Source organism: Ipomoea triloba, chromosome 1, assembly GCF_003576645.1.
Source record: "Ipomoea triloba cultivar NCNSP0323 chromosome 1, ASM357664v1".
Classification (NCBI taxonomy): domain Eukaryota; kingdom Viridiplantae; phylum Streptophyta; class Magnoliopsida; order Solanales; family Convolvulaceae; genus Ipomoea; species Ipomoea triloba.
In genome coordinates, this window is record NC_044916.1 from 8,259,660 (window position 1) to 8,283,783 (window position 24,124).

At 34.1% G+C, this 24,124-nt stretch overlaps 2 protein-coding genes across 2 annotated transcripts; both read right to left on the minus strand.

Moving 5' to 3' along the window:
- Positions 1-986: 986 nt before the first annotated feature.
- On the minus strand, positions 987-7,433 carry LOC116021778 (C2 and GRAM domain-containing protein At1g03370-like). The gene is made up of 9 exons (XM_031262257.1): positions 6,265-7,433; positions 4,700-5,947; positions 4,325-4,507; positions 3,925-4,208; positions 3,705-3,821; positions 2,976-3,238; positions 2,134-2,374; positions 1,736-2,008; positions 987-1,632 (listed from the first exon to the last, which is right to left on the minus strand). The coding sequence occupies exons 1-9, from the start codon at positions 6,611-6,613 to the stop codon at positions 1,438-1,440; spliced, it is 3,153 nt and encodes a 1,050-aa protein (XP_031118117.1). The 5' UTR covers positions 6,614-7,433; the 3' UTR covers positions 987-1,437.
- A 9,227-nt stretch (positions 7,434-16,660) lies between these two features.
- LOC115999797 (oligopeptide transporter 1-like) lies at positions 16,661-21,632 on the minus strand. Its single transcript, XM_031239714.1, has 5 exons — positions 21,490-21,632; positions 20,752-21,191; positions 19,742-20,412; positions 17,760-18,018; positions 16,661-17,580 (listed from the first exon to the last, which is right to left on the minus strand). The coding sequence occupies exons 1-5, from the start codon at positions 21,527-21,529 to the stop codon at positions 16,774-16,776; spliced, it is 2,217 nt and encodes a 738-aa protein (XP_031095574.1). The 5' UTR covers positions 21,530-21,632; the 3' UTR covers positions 16,661-16,773.
- Positions 21,633-24,124: the final 2,492 nt, after the last annotated feature.

The window sequence follows — 24,124 nt, forward strand, 5'->3', positions numbered from 1 at the left end:
TAATGAACTTAATTATATTCTGCTATATAATTGAAGCATTTGTTCCATCTCAACTAAAAGCTTATGCTGACAGTTGGATTGCACATTTATGTTTATACCAGGCTCACGAAGCTCGTATGCACTCAATGTATCTGAAGCTACACCAGAAGAATGAAGTTTTGAAGAAACAGATAATGGTAATTGAACATTGTCAACTAATTTAAGTTCTACTTTGTATTTTTCAATCATCTATCCACCCATGCTTCTGAACATGCCCTTTGAGTTTTTAGTGCTAAATTGTATCCTTGTATGTTCACTGATACAGTTTCTAGAGTTTCATGAAAGGATAAATATACCTCCAAAACCTTTGAAGAGGACAATCTCAGCGCTGGTATAGATATTCAGGCACAAATTAAAGGAAAATGCATAAAGTAAGCAGAAGAAGGAAATGAGAAATTCAACCAAGCTAAGTTTAATTGAATCCTTAACTCTTGAAGATAGAGACTAGACTTGATCCTGGGCCATTGTTTCAAAATTTTATCCTTATGACCAATTAAGCTGTTCATGTGGGTAAGACATAGCAAAACATAAATTGGGGAATGAAATGTTGAGCATGACATTTAATGTTAAGGTTATAACGGAAATAAAAATTGTGTTAGTCTAATAGATTGCATTAATGACTTGTACCTTATACTCTCTTTCCGTACTAATACAAAAACCGACTAGTTCCAATCCGAAACCAACGATTCCAGTTCTCAATTTTAATAAATCGAAACTAGAATTTTTTGAATTTCAATTTAATTGCTACCGTATCCAAAGTCGAACCGATGTGTTTGAACCAAATCATGATCATCTTACCTATGAAGGCCACAAAGTCAATATATTCAACTATTCACAAGTCACAACTAGGATATCAAATGTAAAACAGTAAAAAGAAAATTTTGCACAATATTATGAAAAGTATATGTAGTACAAAGCAAAGCTTTTACTACACATGCATTATCTAATATTGAACATACTTTTTCCTTTAAACAAATATCTAATCAATTTAATAAATATTTTTACATGCATACAAAAAGTTTCCTGTCATGACACTATAATCTAATACTTATACCTATTCTATTGTATCATAATTGAATTAAGAAATCACATTTGACTGCTGAGATCTGCCAAAAAAAGGCTTGCAGATCTTCCATAAATGGCATATCAATCACATTTTCTCAACCTTCCTGCCTACATCTCTGCTATGAATATGAGTACATAAATCCAACCTCCTTCGCTCGAGCAACTATACAATGCGATAGTCTCTCAAATGGAAATCCGGTGAAAAACCGAACATTCCAGTTCCTTGCTTCATCAGTCAAATGTTAAACGGGAAAGAATGTTGGGGAATTGCAGCGGGCAATTCTGAATACCCGATTAAATTTACAAATATGACAGCCACCGTGTATGAAACATCTACTTCCGCGAGGAATATTCCTTCTCTAGTTCACTAAACATGACTGATAGACGCTCTTGCAGACTGGAAACAATGTTTTTTGTGATCCGTTTCTGATGTTTAGTATATTTCAACCACGACACCCCAAATTGTACGTTAACACTGCATATCGATGATCTCAAGGGTACATCCTCGACCTGATATTTCAAATGGAGCTGAAAAAATACAAAAGAAAAGAGTCAATAGCAGAAAGACTCGATACATAGATACACAGATTAACGAGAATCTGAGGCAACCAAGTAGGGAAAGGATCCATACAGTAAAATAGTCGCCAAGTGGAACCCCGTGAAGTGTCATCACCTCTTCTAGGAGCCAACCATTTTTCTCGGGAAGGTGAGATTTCTGCTGTGTGCTAGTGACCTCGCCTCCGTAACTTGATATACGCTTATCAAATTTGTAATAAAGTTGCCTTTGGTAAACATCAGTCTTTTCGGATTCCCAACTACTAGGCAAATAACTAAGGCATCCAACTCTCTCCATAATTCTCCGGTCAAGTTCATTCCCGCTAAATAATTCCATGAAAAAATCTGTCTGCACATTTATAAGAAAAAAGAAAAAGTTAAAAAAGGAAACTTTTATACTGTAAAGGTTGCAATATGGTGTCCCGTGCATGAAAACATAAAATGGAACCGAGAAAAAGGTATAGGCATACTCACAGGAATCGAAAGTACAGAGGAATATACAGTAGACATGTTCACATCCCCATCTCCCAAGAATGATCCACTCTCTTCGCTTTGTAGGGTTCTTCCTTCAGTTTCTTCATCCACAGCTTGTGAGTTTTTGGGTATAGAATCGTCTTCGGCTATTTCAAGTCTCTTAGTCTCTGATTCTTCTTCAACTATTTGTACCTTCTGCTCAGGGCTCAAAGCTCTTGCCTTCCACAATGCCATGATTGTTCTACATACAACCAAAATGATATTATTGATTATTCAAATACAAAGAAAGGAGAACCTGTACAGTGTTAAACCCTTCCACAAAGGGCATTTTTGTCTCTTCATATTTTATTTTTTTTTGTTATTTTTCCGGTTTCAAACGGTTTAATTGGTTTAGGACCTTAGGTAACCTCTGATTTTTAGTAACCATAATTTTCAAACGGTTTTTAGTAAAGTGCTAAACCAATTAAACCAGTTGAAACCAGAAAAATAACAAAAGAAAACTATGAAGTGACAAAAATGACCTTATTAAAAATAGGAAAAGTCATGAGATGGACTAAAAGTGTCCAAAAAATAATAGTCTGGGATGTTAAATGACAAAAACGATAGCCTAGGACTAAATTTGAAATTGCCACCAAAGACAAGGGACCTCTGGTGGAATTAACTCTTCTGTAAACTATCAAACTTTGGGTTTATAAGTGAAAAGAAAAATATTGATGTATACCTTAAGTACAGAAAGAGATTGGGAGAGAAAATCGCGACTATCTAATCAAAGCAGCAAACAAGAATAATTCATAGTTTTGAAAGGTAAAAAGAGGACAGAAGTTGTTTGCTTCTTATATTACCTATTTGCCACATTGAAAGACACAAAAGATTGAAAATGGAACTTTAGCCTTCCATCTTCATCCTGAGTCTTAGCACCGTGCCTTGCATCGAATCCTTTGCCTGGCTTTAGTGTCACGACAAGAATAGGGCTACCCATTGATGACAAAGTAGGCGAAATGACTTGAATGTCTTCTATATCTTCCCAAAGAAAGAAAAATTTTGTCTTGTGTCCAAACAGATCAGCATGAAACCCAACTATCCTCGGAGACAAAAATAGACGGCCCTGCTCAAAATCAATTAAAATTCAAGGAGAGAGTCGACAATCAACCAAAAGATGAAATTAAATACTCTCTGCATCCCAAATTGGTCCCCTCCCACATTTCCTTTTTAGTGCATCCCAAAATGTTGTCCACTTTCCTAGTTCCTAGAATAAACACCACAAATAGTTCTACTTTCCTACATTATCCTTCTAATAAAAGTTAAACAGTCAAAAAGCTCACCACTTTTTACGGGCAAAACTTCGTTTTCCTTAAAATCTGTCTACTGTAAATATGTAAATATGGCAATCATAGACATGGCATCCTAGATAGACAACCTTATTTCTAACTTCCTAAGTACATCATAGTGTAACGTGAAGAAAAAGAGAAGAGTGCGTATAATGTCAAACAATTGCCATTGATTATATAGAAATCTACAGGCAGAACTTACACAATTCATTGAGAATAAACTAAATTAACAACGATAACTACCTGAAGGGGCATTCTGCGCTTCAAGTGACAAGTGAAGTCATTGATCAGAAACTCCTCAGGTGGAAGCCCAAAGAGCTTTTGGAACGCTGAATTTGTTTGAGGAGACCTTAATCTTATCTACAAAACATTTGATATGAAATCGAAAAATTAATAGAAGGGAGACAGAATGAATACATAAAAAGAAAAGCATTTGCGAGGAAAATTTCCCTTGGGTGCATACCTTCTTGCCCACTTCCTTCTCCATCTTGGACAAATAATCTTTGACAATATTGTTACCTTTTGTATTATTCAAGAAAATTCTTAAATGCAACTTAGACTGACATGCTTGAGCCAACTTCCCTTGAAGAGGAACCCAGATATCAGACAAATCTGATATGTTCGTTTTTAAAAAATTAATTTCAGCATGTCCAAGAGAAGTAGCTTCATCAAAAGGACCATCAAAATCAAAAACTTCCACATCCATCACGGATGGCGGCTCATTCATTGCATCAAACTCAAAAATTTCTGCATGAAATGATGATTAAAACAAAAACAATTATAGTCACCTTCAGTTGATATAGGCACTTAAGGAAAAAAATTAAGTTTTGACAAAAAAACAAAAAAAAGAACTATATATTTACCATTCCACTTAGGACATGGACTTTGGAACTTAATCGAGCTGGATCTTGTTTTTCCATTGCAACTGAAAACCACATATGGATCAGAGAACCCACTTGGGTCAACAGCTGCCAAATTGTTTCCTTCAAGCAATGCAACAGTCAGCAACCAACCATCTCCTTGTGCTTTGACTCCGTGATCACCACCTTTAGATAAAGTGTTTAAGGGAAATGAAACATATTACATGGTAATAATCATAACACACACACGCACCCATTGATGCTAACAAGATTTCAGATCATCAAACTCTTTCATAAACCACCACTGTTTAATTGTTTATCTAAAAAGGCACATTGATTCTAAATGTAGCCATCTGAACACCAATTAATTATTCATACCTTTTTGTCCTCTTGCCTGCATAAAGCGTGATATCAGCTCCAGCACCCTTTTCCCTTGGAGTACTAAAACTCCACAAACAATCAGTTCACCAATAGAATCAGGCAAGTCAAGCCCAACAAATTCAAGTCCCTGAATTGTGCTAGGCATTGCTAGCAAGATGTGCAAAGCCACATACAACCCAATGACGAATGTTGATATTACAGTAAAATTGGCAAAGTATTTAACAGCCAGTTTACAATCTGACTGTGGCTGTGCTTGAAGTGATGCCAAAACCTGCTCCTTCTCTGAAGCAAACTCCTTTTCATCTACTGGTTTTACAGTCTGAGACAATAAACCTGCGTATTGCTCCAAGCTTTCCTTTATACCTTGCCGTGCTCCATTTTCTATCATACCTTTCATCATAGTGCTCTGCAAAAAATTCATCCGCCACGAAACTACCAGTCTTGAAGACTCTTCTCCTGAAGGCAGAGCGGGCCCAGCTGTGATGCAGTAAAGCATTTCAGTTCTAAAAGTGTTACCATATGGAGCATCTGGTGTGCTTACAGTAACTAGTACCGCATATGTCTTCCCATCAGCCTTCAGATAAGTTTGCTCCTCTGTTGTTTTCAAAGCCCTGACCAATCTAGTTGCAGCCTTAATAAAAGTGACTACTCTTTTTAAATTTACACCGTCATTCTCCAACTTCCAAGGTCCTACTTTCAATTCCGTGGATCCCTGGAAATCTATGAAAGACTTAAGAAAGTTTGAGTCAGGTGAAAACAATACCGAATTCAGTTCACGTGGTGCAACGGCATACAATTGGTCCAGAACTACTCCTGGGAGATTACTTGGAACTTCGCTATCTTGTTCTCTCATCTCCAAGTTTCTCACCATTTCTTCGAAACTCACCAATGAAGATTGCTCCTCAGGTGCATCCTCATTATCCTCTGTACTGACACTGTCAGACAATTCAGATGTATCTGTAGATTTTGCATAAGTAGTAGGTGCTCCATCACCATTTCTGTTAAATATTTGATAAAATCGACCAGCTAAGGTTTGTGCGTGTGACTTTTCCTCCTTTGAAGAAACAGGTTCTTCTAACCTCATCGGAGATGGAGAAGGTGATCTCAAAGTGGCATTGGAAGACCTCAGAGGGGATTCACTTGCCATATCAGCATACTTCTTCGGTAACGGAGTAGAATCTCCACTAGATTGCAAGTCCCCCAACAAATTGTTTTGCAAGAAACATATAGTGAGAAGAATTTGTCCTGTTAGAATATAAAAGCAAAATTAAACTCTACATTGGCTAATCAAGGCATCATGAAGATCTATGGTTCCTTTATCATGTCTTTATACTATAAATTGCAGAGTATCTATAGAATCACACAGCAGAATTAATATCCTAAAATACATAGAACCAACCATTTGGGTAAAACCATATTTTTGCATACAATCCTTATATCAATTCATAAAACACAAATTAAAATATAGAACCAAAGTTGAAAATATATTGATATCAATCATTCTAAAAATGTATGATCACAAAACAATGGTCAAGAAAAAGAAACTATAAGCAAAAACTCACCACAATCTTTATTCTTAGCCTTCTTACTCTTTGGCAGCAATGGGTACCAAGAAGTGCCAAGGGACTTATCTGGGGCTTCAAAAACCTGAGAAATGGGGATTTTAATTTGACCAACAAAATCATCATTGAAGTACTTATCTTCATCCAGAACAGAGATAAGAAGCTCTTCCTTGAAGTCATCAACCCGAAAGGCGAACTCCTCACACCATGAGGGATTCAAACATTTCTTCACCACTTTAGTCTTGTGCCTCTGCCTCCCTACCTGCAATTTCACATAGGGATCACTGAACCCATTCGGGTCCATTGGAGGTATATTTCGAGCTTCGATTACTCGCACCAAAAGTTTCATTTTTACCCCAACAAAATCACACAACACATGCGCCCACCCTTGCTAACTTCAAGATCGGACCTTTATGGGGAAAAGCAACAACGCTGTGATCAAGAACTCTACAAATGGATAGGACCAAAGATGAAAATAATGGGTTTCTAAACAAGAATCAAACCAGAAAGCAATAAGGAAACTATATTAAAATCAAGAAGTTGACTTTTCGAGGGGTTTGACTTCAAAAACTCGAAATCTAACATAAATGACATTGAAGTAAGGATATCCAAAGTTTAGATTTTGGAGCCAATCAAAACCCCTTCTATATAAAAATGGAGAAAGAAAGTTATCAAAATCTTAAGGAACCCAAATTGAATGGAAGTTGAAGATTTAACCAAGATTCAAGAAACAACAAATCAAGATCAGAACTTGGATCAAATTTTGAAATGTCAAAACCCCCGAAATTCAAGTTTTAATGGGTTCTTGACTGAGAATCAAAATTTCTAGGAGAAGATTGAAGAACGACTAAAAGAGCTAAGAAGTAATGGAGGACAGGAGAAGAGGAAAAGCTAATTAAAAGAAAAAGAATTAGCTTAGAAAGTGCACGGACTTTTCTAAAAAATGCCGGTTTTGAAATGGAGTGCGCGTATCTTCTTGGACCTGTTAACGACGAAATAATAGGATTTGACCTCGTCACGCCATCACGACAACATACTATTCATAACCTTAATATCTATCTGGTACGGAGTATCAGCGTCAACGATACACAACAGCTGTGCATCCATGGCGTCTTCACTACTTTGGTTTGCCTTTATTACGCCTCCGGCAATTTGCAGCCCCCGCGTGGGACTAGGGAGTTACTGCGTTAGGACTTAGGAGTTCGGAGAGGTTGGTATCCCTGGTAAGGGCAAATTATGGTAAGGGCAAATTATGGTGTGGACCATGGTTGGATGGTCCACATAAGTATTTGATTCATGAATGCAATATACATTTTTAATATATTAAAATATATTAATTGTATATTGAGTATATATTATTTAATAAGGTTTTCTTCAATAGTGGTGAGTTTTGTAATGAATTTTGCACGCAAATTATATTGTGTTGAATTGATATTGCACGCAAATTATATTGTGTTGAATTGATATTGCAGTTGTATTGAATGGGAACTGTAGTTACGCGAAACAGATGCCGTTTCATCCGTCTGGAACAGATACGGGTCCGGATCCGGATCGGTTAGACCTGTCGGAACAGATACGGGTCCGGATCCGGATCGGTTAGACCTGTCAATACGTCAAAACGGAGTGCAGTACGGACGGGGAAAAATTCCATCGGTTAGACCTGTCGGAACAGATACGGGTCCGAATCCGGATCGGTTAGACCTGTCAATACGTCAAAACGGAGTGCAGTACGGACGGGGAAAAATTCTAGCCCAGCTCGGGCTCGTATAACCCACGTCAAAACGGAGTGCAGTACGGACGGGGAAAAATTCTAGCCCAGCTCGGGCTCGTATAACCCGGGTGGGTTACACGGGCCAACCCGCATTCCCACCCCCCACCCGCTCCCCAACTCTCAAATATATTGTGTAAATGTGATATTGTTCCTAATTTTAGAATATTGTTCCTAACAAGACTTGAATCCTTAACCTTTCACATATCTTACCACTATTGAAACCAACTATGCAAAGAATACTTATTAAACATCTTTATATACGGATCTATTTATTTAGATCATTCACAACATTATATTTAATTTATTTATATTAAATTTATTACAAGTATTAATTAATATAATTAATTGTATCTTTATATAAATATTACGGAGTAATATATAATTTATTAATTTATTTATATTAAATTTATTACTAGTATTAATTAATGCAATTAATTGTATCTTTATATAAATATTAATATAAAATTTCTTACAAGTATTAATTAATACAATTAATTATATCTTTATATAAATATTAATATAAAGTTTTTTTATAAAATTAAAATGTAATTATATATATGTGTGTATATGTATGTATAGTGTGTGTATAATCTGTATATATATAAAAATACATGGTGTTTGTTTAAAAGGTTTAATGCGTTTGGTTGGAAATGATCTTAGTTCTTATCTAAAGGGTTAGGGGTTACAATTCCTAACCTATACTAAATAAAACAATTTTAATACTATTAATTCAAAAAATAAAATAAAAATTAACAGGCTGGCCGTCAGCCCGTCCTACACGGGTTGGGTTGGCCAAATCCCAACCCGTGGGAAAACGGGCCGGGCTGGCCAGTTTTCGGGTCAGCCCGTATAGACCGGGCTGGCCCGTTTTGACAGCTCTATTCACAGGTGCAAATAAGCCATTGAACTAGACATGAAAATGCAATTAGACCATTAAACAAAAAAAGTTACCATTAAACCATCAAACAACTTAAAATGATGCACTAGACATGAAAATGCAATTAGACCATTAAACAAAAAAAGTTACCATTAAACCATCAAACAACTTAAAATGATGCAATTAGCCCAAATAACAAGTCATGTCACCGGTTACCTTGCTTACGTGACACTAATTTAAATTATTTTATTATAAAAAAGGCAGGTACGCAGGCTGCCTTCGACAGGAGAAGTCGGTCTCCGTTCAAAGATCGAAGGTCTCCAGATCCATTGGGACGAAGTCCATGGAGACGAAGAAGCATCTTTGTCTCCCTGGATCTGGAGATAAAGATCAATGGAGATTGATGCTTCAGCTTGCGGATTATCTGGCTTTGAATTTAGTGTCGATCCTAACTTGGATCCTGAACTTTTGTGGCACTTCGAGTTTCAATGGAAGAAGAAAGAGCAAGACAAAAAGTAGCTTGCAAAGAGGGTTGCTGTAGAAATTGTAGAACCAGAGAAAGGAGAAAAGCAGCCAACTATCCAAAATGTTGGCATGACAAAAAATGTTCTTGTTGGAAGATCTGAATCTGAAAGCAAGACTTCTATCTAATGATTGGTGTCGTTCAATAACTATATATATATTATAAGAAAAAATGGACAAAAACAAAAAGGACTAGTTTCAATTTTTAGAAGTGAGTTTCATTAACACCCGAGCTTTCTTAAATACATTTAAAGAGGATGAAAATGCCTTGTTGGAGTAGACACTAGCTATGTCTATGCATTCTACTTCTAATGATACCACACGAGACATTAGCATGCCTGAAGTAGCTACAGATGAAGAATTGGCAATTGGTGAGTAATTTCAGTGGAGTTGGATCCATGGATCTGGATATGGAGAACCGATCAAAGGCAGGCAGGCAGCCTGCATGGCTGCCCTTTTTTTTTTTTTTTTAAGTTTTTATAATAAAATAATTTAAATTAGTGCCACGTAAGCAAGGTAACCGGTGACAAGACAAATTAACCTATTATTTGGTGCAATTGCATTATTTTAAGTTGTTTGATGGCTTAATTGCTACTTTTTTTTTAGTTCAGTGGTGCAATTACATTTTCGTGTCTGGTTCAATGACTTATTTGCACCTTATTCTAAAAAAAAAATTTTTAAAAAAAAAAAATTTACGTGCCCAGGGCGGGCGTGAGACCTGCGCCTCACGTACGTGAGGCGCAGGTTTCTTCCCACAAATAGGCCCCACTCACTGCCAAAAACCCAAATTTGCAGTGGTTTTTTTAGTACTATTGCCGCTGTTACAATGTAGTATCTGTTCATAGCTACTTTCTCAACCAAATGAAGCACAAATAGCCAATATCGCTTCCACTGAGCGCGATGTTCGAACCCATCCCCTCCCATGTGGGGGTGCAACTAGACTACAAGGTCTTTGGCAACCCCCAACATTTGTTAAAAATCCAACACTATGTTTTTACTATTCCAAAAACTCACCTAAAAACTCTATTAGGGAAGGCCTAATAGGAAAAAATGTCAAATATGTCATTGAACTTTTATACATTATACAATTGAACAGTTGAACAATCGAACAAAAAAAGTGTGTAATTGAATCATTAAAAACTCAATTTTGTCAATTTGATCCTTATGTTATTGACTAAACTATTGCATACAAAAGAATTTTTACAACTAAAAATCTCTAAGTTATTCTTTTGGTGAATTTCTCATAGAAACAACCTGAGAAATTTGACATCATTTTGTATCTCAAAAGTTTTAGTTTGATTACCTTTGTTGCTTAGTAAAGAAAATCGAAATTTGTTAGGATAGTGTTTTCACACGTCTAAACGCAATGATCAAGTGTTCTTTGTTTGTACTAAGTCTTAAGTTTGTTATACGAGAGTCAGGTTCCTAACAAGTCATACTAAAGTTATTAAAATGCTTTCAAAATTGAAGAATATTGAAAATAAGAAGCTAAGAAGTGAAAAATAATGTCGTAAAAGTGGTTTTGATATAAGAAAGAGAATAAAATGTGAATTTACTATTTTACCCCTTAACTTTTAACTATTTTTTAATTTTTCCGTTAGTTTTAACGGTCGGGGACCAAATGCGCCACTTCGTTCATAACTGAGGGACTAAACTCGGATACGACTATAACTCAGGGACTGAGTCGGAACTTGGTTAAAGCTCAGGGACCAAAGATGTCATTTTATATATATATATATATATATATATATATATATATATATATATATATATATATATATATATATATATATATATATATATATAACTATTGCAAAAATTGGCCCTCCCTAGGCGTTCGCCTAGCGCCTAACTCGGACGACTAGGTCGAGTTGGCGACAGAGTTAGCAGAGTTAATTCGGGCTAGTCAGCCTTGTTAATTTTTTATTATATTTATATATATTTAAATTATAAATAAGTGAAGGTGACATATTTGATGATCTAATCTGTAATGTGATTAATCTTAATTATACAAAATGGATATGGCACGGTGAAAGAGATGTGGCTAGTACATCTAACATGTATGTTGATAATGAAGCAAATGAAGATGATGAGTCTTGAAGATCGGTTGGATGAAATGTTTCGGGATGTTGGAGAAGAGTTCAACGATCGATCAAATGAGTTAGATGAATTATTGAATGATTCAAAACAACCTTTGTGGACGAGGTGTAGTAAATATACTTGATTATCTACTCTATTAAAATTATTCAACTTGAAAGCTAGGAATGAGTGGAGCTACAAGAGTTTTACAGCCTTATTTGAAATATTAAAGGATATGCTTCCAGATGGTAATGAACTTCTAAAGAGTACATATGATGCCAAGGAGATTTTGTGACCCATGGTATGTGATGATATAAAAAGATACATGTTTTCCCTAACAATTGCATATTGTTTAGGAATGATTACAAAGAATTGCATGCATGTCCAATATGTGTGGCATCTCGCTATAAAACAAGAGAAAATGGTTGTGCAAAAATTGTAAGTAAATATGTTATAATTTTCTACATTATTAGTTATGTTGAATAGTAATCATGATTAAATATTGTTATGTGAGTTAGGATTCTCTCGAGTTACAAGCTTCTCAAGGAGAATTTTGTTGAGTCAAGGAGACAAGATATATTGTCTATTGCACTAGGTACTGATGAGCATCCCGACTATGTTAGAGGCATGGGAAGAGGATATGTCATAAAAAGCGTCTTTGGCCATGCAAAACTTCACCAAAGCCACATGTCTATCGAAGAAGTTCAACAAATGATTGATTCAAACCATTCTTGTGGTGTTAGAAAAACAAAATCAGGAATTTCAAGCACGAATGACTGAGATGATGAAGCAATTTAGTAGTATGCAGACTCATATTCACCAAGTTGTACAATCAAGGAAGGATGATGACATATGTGCATGTGGATATTGAGCTATAATTTCATAGTGAAAAAACTAGTTCTCTAGACCTTTTTGCTAATTTACCGGCTGTAAGTAATTGCTTATAGTTAATCTTATTATTATTTAGAGTTAATTCCATGAATGGTCCTTCGACTATTGACTTTTACCAATGTTTGTTATCGACTTTTAATTTGACCAAGTTGGTCCCTTAACTATTGATTTTGTATCAATTTTGGTCCTTCTGTTAAATCTATGTTAAATAGGTGTTAAAATTGAGGGCAAAAATGTAAAATTAAATATTTTAACCTTTTTTCTTCACATTGTTTCCCCTCCTCCATAGCAAGATTATATAGGGAACAATGTGAGTCAATATATTTAGTTTTTACATTTTATGTTAAATTGTTTCAAGTAATCACATTTTTTTATTGTATTTTATTTTTGTTTTTTTTTTTAGTTTACTGCAATGTAATATATACTTCGTAATAATTTTTTTTTTTGTAAGTTCTCTAACTAGATGTGGAGTGTTATTGTATATTTTATTGTTGCATAAGGTGTTTTTTTTTATTTGATAACAAAAATGGTACAAAATCAATAGTTAAAAAAAGTGTAGAAGAAAGGTTAAAATATTTGGTTTTACATTTTTGCCCTCAATTTCAACACCTATTTAACATAGATTTAACATAAGGACCAAAAATGGTACAAAAATCAATAGTTAAGGGGTCAACTTTGGTCAACTTAAAAGTTGAGGACAAAAATTGATAAAAATCAATAGTCAAGGACCAATTCTGGAATTAACTCTTATTATTTATCCAAAATTTTTTATATAATTCTTAATTAAGAATTCATGTAGATAGGAGCACGATGTCAATTGTACTTGTAAGATCCCATTAGACGTACGGTGGCATTTGGAACAGCTAACAATGGTGGAAAGGTTCACCGGGTTGAACGAAATGTAAATCAAGTGAAGGTGAGCGTAGATAAAATTATTGATCCAAGTGTAAATGTACCTTTCCCCACCATTAAGGTTCAACATTTAGGTTCTGCACTTCAACACTTTATTATTTGGCCAAAGAAGCGAGTAGAGTTATGTACTCGAGCTGATGAGGTATGTACTCTATAAATTTCTAGATTTTAAAATAGTATTTAATATAATTTTTAAAAATAATAATTGTTACTTATATTAAAATGAACAATTAAAAGTAAAGTCCAAATTGACTTTTCAATCGGTTGTGCAATCTCCTCTTGAATTGACTTTAGTTGTTCTAGATTCTTTGAGTCATGTATGTAAAAAGGCATATAAAATTGCTTGCAATTTTGAACAAAATCTTGTGATGCATATGCCTTCTGGTATTGTGGGCAACATAAGTTATGAGTTATAGCTTGAGAAGGTGGAGATCATGTGTTTCTTTAATATGGAGACTTTATATTTCTTGTTTTCAGTTCTTTATAAGGTAATAAGTTCTCTAGTATTATTTGTTCATAATAGTTTTAATTTTATTTATCATAATTATTAGTAATATATATGATTGGTTGTGATTGTAAATAAGGGTCTTTATAATGAATCTGGTTTGGCATAAAAAATCAAGTATGGCTTCCTAGATCTAAATTGGATTCAACCAAAATTAACAACTAGAGATGAGAGGATAACGTATATAAATGTCACCATGCAATATGGAAGAAAAATTGTTATTTAGCCACATATGTTCTCAAGTATTAATTACGTTTTAAATACAATAACTTATATATAATATACTTCTATTATATATTATGCTCACTTAAAACTAATAGATTACTTATTTGTAGTGGGCATTATATTGGATGTTGATGGCGATTTGTCCTCAATTATATGAAATCTATTATCTTGATTCCATTAAAGATATAATGGAAACATATGTAAATTTATAAGTAATTAATATTTATTATTAATATAGTGATGTTATTAAGTATTTACATATATTTTATATGTCTTATATTAATAGGTGTGTGAAGACAGCAAGTATGTTAAGTGGAAAGAAACCTAGTCGCCCACCAAAATGGAATACATGTCCGGTAAGTATTTCATACACTTTGTAAAACTGCACGTATCTTATTGTTTTTTATTTTTAAAAAAATCTTAATTGTATTGTAATTCAAATATAGTGTGCCAAATAAGTTGGAACTACCAAATGCTTATGTGATGAAATTCATGTTAAAAATTATTTCTACAAATTCGTCAAAGGAATAGCAATTTATCTATTTTCAACTTTGTAGAGCCTATTTTGTAGAGCTTGGAGAGGAGCCTATTTTGTAGAGCTTGGAGAGATTTGGCAGTGCGCTACAAGAGATAGATGAAGTTAGAAACATGTAAGTTTCTTATTGATGAATGGGTTAATATAATTTTTTATGGCACGTTTGGTTCATGGAATAAGCCTGGAATGGAATAGCATTCCCAGTAATAGGCCTATTCCGGCCTATTCCGTTGTTTGGTAAAACTTTCTATTCCCAGGAATAATGTTCCTAGGAATGACCTATTCCCCTTGCAAGGGGAATAGAGATTCCTAGGCCCCCAAAAGGTATTAATGTTGTTATTTCCAATTTTATCCCTTGACGCGTTTTGGAGAAAGATTTTCCTTTTTCCAAAACGCTCCTATATTATTTAAAAAAAAAAACTTGTAACTAAGAACAATTAAGGTTCCTTAAATGAATGAGCTTTTGGCTCTTTAAGGCTTCCTCATCCTGTTGTTAATTTCAAAAGAGAAGCAATGCTTCTCTTATATAGAGGAGCTCAAATCAGCTCCTCTTCATAAGTTACCAATGTGGGATCAAAAATTCCAATTTGTATTTAAAAAAATTATTATATATGTAATTTTGTTTTAATTTGTATTATTATCATTATTCCTTTTTTCTTATTATTGTTATTAATATTATTATAATTTTTATTTTATTATTACATAATAATAATAATATTAATATTAGTAATAACATGAATGTCCTTATTATTATTGTTATTATTATTATTATTATTATTATTATTATTATTATTATTATTATTATTATTATAAATTTTGTACAAGAGCATTTATGTCTTTTAAATATATATTTCATTTCTATTTCTTTAACCAACCAAATGCTGGAATACAATTCCCAAGTCTATTCCTTCCGCGAACCAAACGCTGGAATACAATTCATATTCATCTATTCCTTACCTATTCCATTCCTTATGGAATAATATTCCTATTCCCTTCAAATTCATTCCGTGAACCAAACGTGCTGTTAGTACTTTAAATAATTGATGTTGACAATTTTAGTTTCAAATTGTTATTATTAATTAGTATCAATTGTGAAATTTATTAATTTGATTAATTGTGAGATGTATTAGTTTGATTAATTGTGAGATTTATTAGCTTGATGAATTATGAGATTATGAATGTAAAATTGCACAAGTTTTTGAATGTTGATCTGAATTGTATAATTGTTTTAATTTTTTGTGAGGAAGTAATAAAATAAATTTTATATTTAAAAATAATATAAATATACCACGTCAGTTTTTTAAAACAATCGATGTGGTATATAATTTTTAAAAAATTTTAAAAATACATACGACGTCGATTAAATACAAAACCAACATCGTAAAATTTTAATTTTTTTTTTAACAACATACCACGTCGGTTATTTAGAAATAACCGACGTGGTATTTTTTTGAACAAAAAATAATAATTTTAAAAATATCTTACCATGTCAGTTCTTTATAAATAACCGACGTGGTATGCTTTTTATATAAAAAAAATAAACATATACGACATCGGTTCTTTAATAGAATCGACGTCGTATATTTTTTAAAAAATTTTAATACGATACCACGCGGTTATTTAATTTAACTGACGTGGTATCTCTATATTATATTTAAAAAATACATACGACGCCAATTATTGGTTAAAAACCGACGTCGTATGTACATTTTAAAAATTTTAAAAAAATATACGACATCACTTTTTTACAATCGACGTTGTATCATTTATTTATTCCGTCAAGAATAACGACGTCGAAAAAATGACGTATATATCAAATAACCAACGTTAAAAGTGTTATTTGTAATAATAGTGTATATTTGTGCATTTGGAACTTGGCATTGAAAACAATTCCATCCGTTCAAGTCGTAGGCCCAACTCATATATAATAAAAGATAAAATGGAATAGTAGTACACCGTATAATATTAATGAAAGAGTTCTATTACATGTACTCTAAATTTTTATTTCCTTAATTTTACTCCCTAGAGTTCTATTATATGTATTTCTAATTCTTACTCCCTCAATTTTACTCACTGATATTATGGATTAATAACCTTTTTTTATATGAGTCTCATTACAAGTATCTACATCAAGATTTTGAGCAATAAGTAAAAGTTGGAAGTATAAAATTTGATTACACATAATAGTTTCCTTACTGAAATATAGGACAACCTTGAATCACAATGCCAGGGGCAGTAGGGCAACTAGCCAAAGGGCAATGGTCATCCAACTCCAAACCCCACCACTTTGGTCCATTGATACCCCCACTCTGCAAAGTGTAATAGCAAAGAATTGCCATGAATGCCACCCCTGCATCCAGCCCAGCCGATAATATGTAATTGTGCCTAGCCCACCACCCCTTGTGTTTCTTGTACACATACAAATTGAAATATAGCCCCACTGCAAACCAACACACATAGTTCACAGATTTCACCATAGGTATCCCACTAGCCCCAGATATCAAAATTGGCATGTTAATCAGACTGACCCATCTCTTCTCTGGGTACTTTCGGCCTAGATACCAAATCGGTATCGGCGCGAGGAGCCCAACGAGGAAGAGGTAGTTGGCGGCCTGGTATATCCCGAGGTTACCAAACATCCGCCTTGGGCTCACGACTCCCCATATGATCGATGCATTGTAGAAAACATCATCCCCGGGGCATGTCCATTGGCTTCCCTCGGGTAGCTTTGATGGGTTGCAGATGTTTTCCACTGTTGTTAAGAGCCACCAACCGGTTCCAAAATGCACACAACATGATAGTAGTGTTCCCACTAGTTGGACCATGAACATAGATCTTGGAGGGATTTTCATGTAGTGGCCAAGCTTGAAATCCGATAAGAACATAAGGGATTGTGAGAGGCTACTTAAACCGTACATCTTGAAAGTCACATTAGCTAAAGGCTTCCCAGGATACATGTAACCCATGATAAGCTCTGCAATTACATTCAGCCCTGCTTGCTGCATAATCAAGATTTTCCACCAAGTTTATTTAACAATGCTAATAATTTCAGAGTTGATAGCTGAGTTGCACATTTATGTTTATATATTATATGCTCAACACACATATACCAAATTGAAGCATGTGATTGTACATTTATGTTTATATATTATATATTCAACATATAGCGTTGTGTTACCTGATTCGTGGTTGCTACTAATACTCCGACAGGAAGGGTGAAGAATAAAGATAGTAACACTGCTAACAGTACACCCCAAAAAGGAAGCTGCAGTTGTCCCCCGAACCCTTGGCAGGCTATAAGTGCTACTCCGACAACGATTACTAAGAGCAAGTAGAACCACCATTGAGGCACATGTTCATAGTTTTTCCTCATCAACCTTGTATGGATGTCACTAAACTTGTCTTGCACAGACGCCTTTGTTTGCTCCCAGATTGTTCTACAAATTCATTGTATATATTGACACATAGTTGAGCGAAGGTAGGTGAAGGGACAATATGCACTACAAAAAAATGCGGGATTAGCGATGGACTTTTCCGTCGCTAAAAAGGGAAAATTCCGTTGCTAAAAGTTGCCTCGCTAAATTTTTGCGACGAAAATTTATTTTGTTGCTAAATATAATGACGGAAAAATTCATCGCTAAACTTAAAAAATCTGTCATTATTTTCCTCCCCGCGATGATATGAATGATGAAATTTGTAAGGGAATAGTGACGGAACACTCCATCGCTAAATTTAGCAATAATGGATTTTTTTCGTCGCTATTTTCCTAGCTCTCACGACGATGCGGGTGACGAAATTTGTAAGGGAATAGCGACGGAATATTCCGTCGCTATTCCGTTGCCATTCTTTATTATTAAAAAAATATTTAGCTACGAATTTTTATGGCAAATATATTATATTAAGAAATTGAAACTCTAATAATAACAAAAGTATGGAAGTGTAAAGTGTTACATTGTTAGAAACATACATAATTCTAATCGTCTCTTAGATTTTCAGCATTTGAATTAGCAGAATGTTTAGCTTGAGTAGTTGAAGGTCACGGCATATAAGTGACTAAAAGCATAAGGAAATAAAGTTGTTTCATCACTACTAGTTATTATTGGGCGGAGGCAGGTGAAGGACCAAGTCTAACACTAGGTGACTAGTGGATTGTTGGACAGATGTATGAAGGATCAAGTCCAACATCCTGCCTCTCGAAAGTGTGGCGGTATAAGGAAATAAAGTTGCGCCTTAACAGCTGTAACGAAGGCAGGTGAAGGGCCAAAGTCTAGCACCATGTGCCTAGGAGATTATTGGGCGGAAGTCTAATTGGGCAAGTCTAGTACCTTGCCTCTAAAAATTGTGGCGATGTAAGGAAATAAATTTGAGCTCTTCGTTACTATCTATAGTTTTTGTCTAGTGGTAAGCGTTTGATCTTAACACATTTTTGCTGTATATCATGTTGGAACTAGACGTGACCACGGTTCGGTTCCGGTTCCGAACCGGCGGTTCACGGTTCCACAATATTGCAAACCGGAACCGGAACCTTAATATAAGGTTCCGGTTCCGGTTCATGAACCGGCGGTTCCGGTTAGAACCGCCGGTTCTAACCTCTTTTTTTTTTTTTTTTTTTGTAAATATATAATATATAAATATCTAATGTATAATATATAATATAATCTAATGTATATAATAATATAATATATAATATGTAAATATATATATCTAATATCTAATATATATATAATATAATATCTAATATATCTAATATCTAATATAATATATATATATATATTTCAATATATATAATACGTAATATATATAGTTCATGGCTACTGCCATAATATATTTACATATATAATATATATTCATGGCAGTTGGCAGTAGCCATGATTTCATGGCTACTGCCAACTGCATTTGCGTGCAGTAGTCACGGTTCTGGACCGGAACCGTCCGGTTCCGGTTCGGAACCGGCGGTTCCGGTTCCATAATTTCTAGAACCTTAACCGGAACCTTATGGGTTCCGGTTAGGAACCGGAACCGGAACCGTACGGTCGGTTCCGGTTCCGGTTCGGTTAGTACAGTGCACGGTTCGGTTCGAACCGGACGGTTCGAACCGAACCGTGGTCATGCCTAGTTGGAACCAATAAATTAAAAGAAATAGAGGATTAAAATACCTACCTGCCATAGAAGAGTGCAACGTGAGAGACAGTTGCAGTCAAGGTTGCAAAGTTGAGACCATAAGTATACACAAAAGCTGTGCTTAAATAAATGTTGCTGTAACTATCATACCCTTGCTGGTCAAATTCAAAGGTTTTCTTATTCAACACTCTGGAAATGTTGTACTCATGTCCATTGGAATCGAAAACATGAGACGAAAAGATAGGGAACTTCTTAGCATCAAACAAGTTAGTCCAATACCAAATCGGGAGCGCTATGTAAGCAACTAGTATGTAACCAATCAACATGTTAATGATGGCAAATGCCGGGGTGGCGAGCGGACTGCCTCGGAAGGCAGCCACAGTGGCCCAATCGAGGGCAAACGAGCCAATACCTAGGCCTTTTAAGCCTGAGCCTAGCTGTTGTGCAGTTACAGAGTCCTTCCATATCCAACATAGGAGTGATAGGGCCGTTATGGATGGGAAAAGGTAGTTAGGGACAATATAGTAGGCGAAGCTGCAGACAAGAACTGTGATGAAGAATTGTAGCCTGGTTAGGCCTCCTTTTGGCCTGGTTTCAACATCATGTAACGCTCTAAAGAGGGAGACTTGAACAAGATTTGAAGGCCACCACATGTAGGGCGAATCAATGAGAAATTTTTTGAAGATTCCAGCCAACCCATATCCAAGCATCTAACAAATCCACAACGCACTACTTTAACATAAGCGTTAAGTTTGACAACTTAAATTAAAGAAAAAGATTAAAAATAATTGGGGTGAATATTAAATCCAAAATAACCACAAAAATTCCATTGACTTGCATTTTTCGGACAAAATCGAGCAAAAAACATAGTCATAGAAATAAGCTTTTGGTTATGGTGAGAGACTGTGCACCCCCATCTCTTAAGATAGGTCAGGAGTTCAAACCCCTTCCTATATGGAAAAACCAATATGGTCACCAATCTGCCGACCCAGTGCAATTATGAATTAATTTGAGTATGATACGAACTTAAAGGTGTGTCCCCTAGTTACCTGAGTGCTGAATGTCAACAATAATGCTGCAAGTGGATGAATATCGCGGTGGTAAAAAGCTTTCATCATGGTGATGATACTCACTGCAAAAGATGAATCGGAACCTGAACTGGCAAATATGGTGATCAATACGTGCTCTTTAATGTTAAACGGCCCTGGATTCAAAGAAAACGACCATTTTGTGGCTGGAATTTGGACCACTTTTGTAGGCAGATATGCTGCCATGAGCTTCCCAATGGGCAGCACAACAATCTGAGTAGAGACAGACGATACATAAATCGCATTTTGGCGAAAACCAAAGAACTGATTCAGGAATGCCAAAATGACACAAGACGTCACACCCAAAACCCATGTCCGAAATGTCACACAAGGCATAGTTGGGTCGTCCGTGATTGGCACTGTGAGCCGCACTTCCTCGATTGGGGAATCATTTATTTCATCTGCACATAATAATTATATTATTGGTGTCATTGGCAACAGGAAAGCTAATATAAGAACAAAAATGCATGCATGCCACATGTCTGTTCACTTACTAATCATAATGTTACAAGTTGGACTCGACCTACCTATTGATCGACCTTCTTTACTTAAATTGATTTATCTCATTGTTGTCTTTTACCTTCTAGGTCACAAGACAAGGTTTACCTATTACATAATTCATGTTGTGTCTACTGGTTACCCTCGTCACCCAAAAAAAAATAAAAAATGCATGCAAGAAAAGGAGAAATGGAGGTTTACCAGCAGAGGATTCAACAGCAGAAATCCCAGTATTCTCCATTTAATGTAACAACCTAGAAGAGTTCTTGAAAGAGGACACTATATCATATCATGGGGGGTTGAAGTGTCCCTGAGATTCTAATTACGCACTCTTTCTATTGTTTTGAATGCAGACCAGCCAATTCTTGGAACGAAAGAGAGAGTATATATAAAGTTGGTGCCTTTCAAAAAAAAAAAAAAAAAAAAAAGTTGGTGAAGAAAAAGTAACACGGTGACAAGGACGTCTTGCCTGACATAGCTAACATTAAACAGAAAAAGCCAATTCAATTAACAAACTGAATTTGTATTATTTACAAAACTATGTATACGTTCCAATATATTTGACTATTATTGTATCTTTAGGTAAAGCCAAATATATTACTTTGTTAAATTTTGAAAGAATTACACTTTAGTCCCTAAGTTATAAGATAATTGTAAGATCTATCATTGTTAATCGTGCTCACTTCAAATTTCGTCTTTATTTTCTTTTCCTAATAGGTCAATCTCACTTCTTGTCTCCAAACTATAACAAAGAACAAAATTTATAACGTTAGTTATAGTTTCGGGAAGAGAAATGAGCACCTACAATTAACAAGTAGCTGGAATTTGGACATAGCTAAAATTAAACAGAAAATGACAATTCAATTAACAAACTGAATTTGTATTATTTACACAATTATGTATACGTTCCAATATATATATTTGACTATTATTGTATGTAAAGCCAAATATATTACTCCGTACTTTGTTAAATTTTAGAAAAATTGCACTTTTAATCTCCAAGTTGGCAAGTTATAGGATAAGTGTAGGATTCATCCTTACTTGTTGATCGTGCTCACTTTAAATTTCGTCTTTTTTTTTTTCTAGCAGGTCGTGCTCACTTCTTGTCCCCAAACTATAAAAAAAAAGATAAAATTTACGACGTCAGCGCGATAACTTCGGGGAGAGAAATGAGCACAATTAACGAGTAGCTAGAATTTGGACATAGCTAACATTAAACGGAAAATGACAATTCAATTAACAAACTGAATTTGTATTATTTACACAACTATATATACGTTCCTATATATATATATATATATATATATATATATATATATTTGGCTATTATTGGATCTTTATGTAAAACCAAATAAATATATTGCTTTGTTAAATTTTTATTTAAAATATTATTGTTTTTATCAAATGATCAAATATTACAAATTAGCAATGTAAAATAGACATACAAACAAACAAAATACCTATATTGCTCCAAATCGCATGGACGTACTCTAGAAAACTAGCTAAATCATAATTAAAAGAGGGCAAAAACTTGCATATAAGTATTACAATATCTATCATAAATAATGATTTATTTTTATTTAAATTGACAATTAAATTTTTTACAATAAGAATTACTTTCATAAGTAACATTTTACATATATAAATATTACAATATTTACATTAAAATTACACTTTGTAAATATCACAATTATAGTTATTATAAGTATTACAATATTTATCATTAGTAACAATTATTTTACCCTAAATAGTATCACAATTTCACATATAATATCTATTATAAGTAACATATTATTTATTTTAAATTGGTATTTTTTTTTGAAAAATTTTAAATTGGTATTAAATATTTTAAAATAAATATTACTCCGTATAATTTATATCATAAGTAACAAACAACTATTCTAAATATATTTGACTCGTCTTACGGACTAAGATATGTGAGATCTCACACAAGTGTATTCCACTCTTTAAGGATTGAAAGCAAAGCTATGTGACATTAATTAATCACATTATACAGACAAACCAATCCAAACTAGTACACTCAATTAAACCAAACACAGAAAATACAGGACATCAAAAAGTGACACAAGACCACTACTACAAGAATATCATATAACTACACACTTATAACGGAGATTTTAAAATCGCCGTTAAAATATTACATAAAATAATAATTAAAAAAAAAAAAAAGAGTTAACATAGGTTTTTAAAAACAGGCGACGTCATTAATAATTACGGAGTTTTTTTTATTTAAAAACGCTACAACGTCGGTTTTTTAAAAACCGACGTAATAAAAAAATAATTTTAATTTTAATATTTTGCCTATTTAACATACTGCTTCTGTTATTTTAATAACCGACATCGTATGTTTATGTTTTTTGTCTTTAAAAAGAATTATATAAGAAACGGAGTCGTATTTCCTAGAAAACCGACATTGTTTTATTTTTAAAAAATTTTAAAAATTGTATAAATGACCTCGATTTTCTTGATAAAAGTGACTTCGTTTATCTAATTTATTATTAAAAAAAGACATAAGAAACAACGTCGATTTCCCAAGTCTAAAGTGTTTGAACAAAATTCGTGACAGAGGGTTTGTCTGCCACTTTGCCAAATGCCAATCACATTCCAATATGTTTTCCAAGTCTTTTGATAACTAATTATGACTGTCTTGGTCATGCTTATGTATGCCCCGATAATTACTTACATCGCAACTTTCTAAGTTTTTTCAAGTTTTTTTTTTTTTTTTTTTTATATTTTAAAGAAACTTTGTAAGTCTTTTGATGACTTATCTTATTCATTCTTCCAAGTGTTGTTCCATTGCATATGCTTGATGCTT

Excerpts from the sequence above, each read along its gene's own strand:
- LOC116021778 (XM_031262257.1), bottom strand. The coding sequence starts at position 6,613 with ATGAAACTTTTGGTGCGAGTAATCGAAGCTCGAAATATACCTCCAATG. Across the intron at positions 5,948-6,264 it reads GGCTAAGAATAAAGATTGTG|GACAAATTCTTCTCACTATA; the intron begins GTGAGTTTTTGC and ends ATATTCTAACAG. Across the intron at positions 2,375-2,975 it reads TCTTTCAATGTGGCAAATAG|AACAATCATGGCATTGTGGA; the intron begins GTAATATAAGAA and ends GGTTGTATGTAG.
- LOC115999797 (XM_031239714.1), bottom strand. The coding sequence starts at position 21,529 with ATGGAGAATACTGGGATTTCTGCTGTTGAATCCTCTGCTG. Across the intron at positions 20,413-20,751 it reads TGTTGACATTCAGCACTCAG|ATGCTTGGATATGGGTTGGC; the intron begins GTAACTAGGGGA and ends TGGATTTGTTAG. Across the intron at positions 18,019-19,741 it reads GTTGCACTCTTCTATGGCAG|AACAATCTGGGAGCAAACAA; the intron begins GTAGGTATTTTA and ends ATGAATTTGTAG.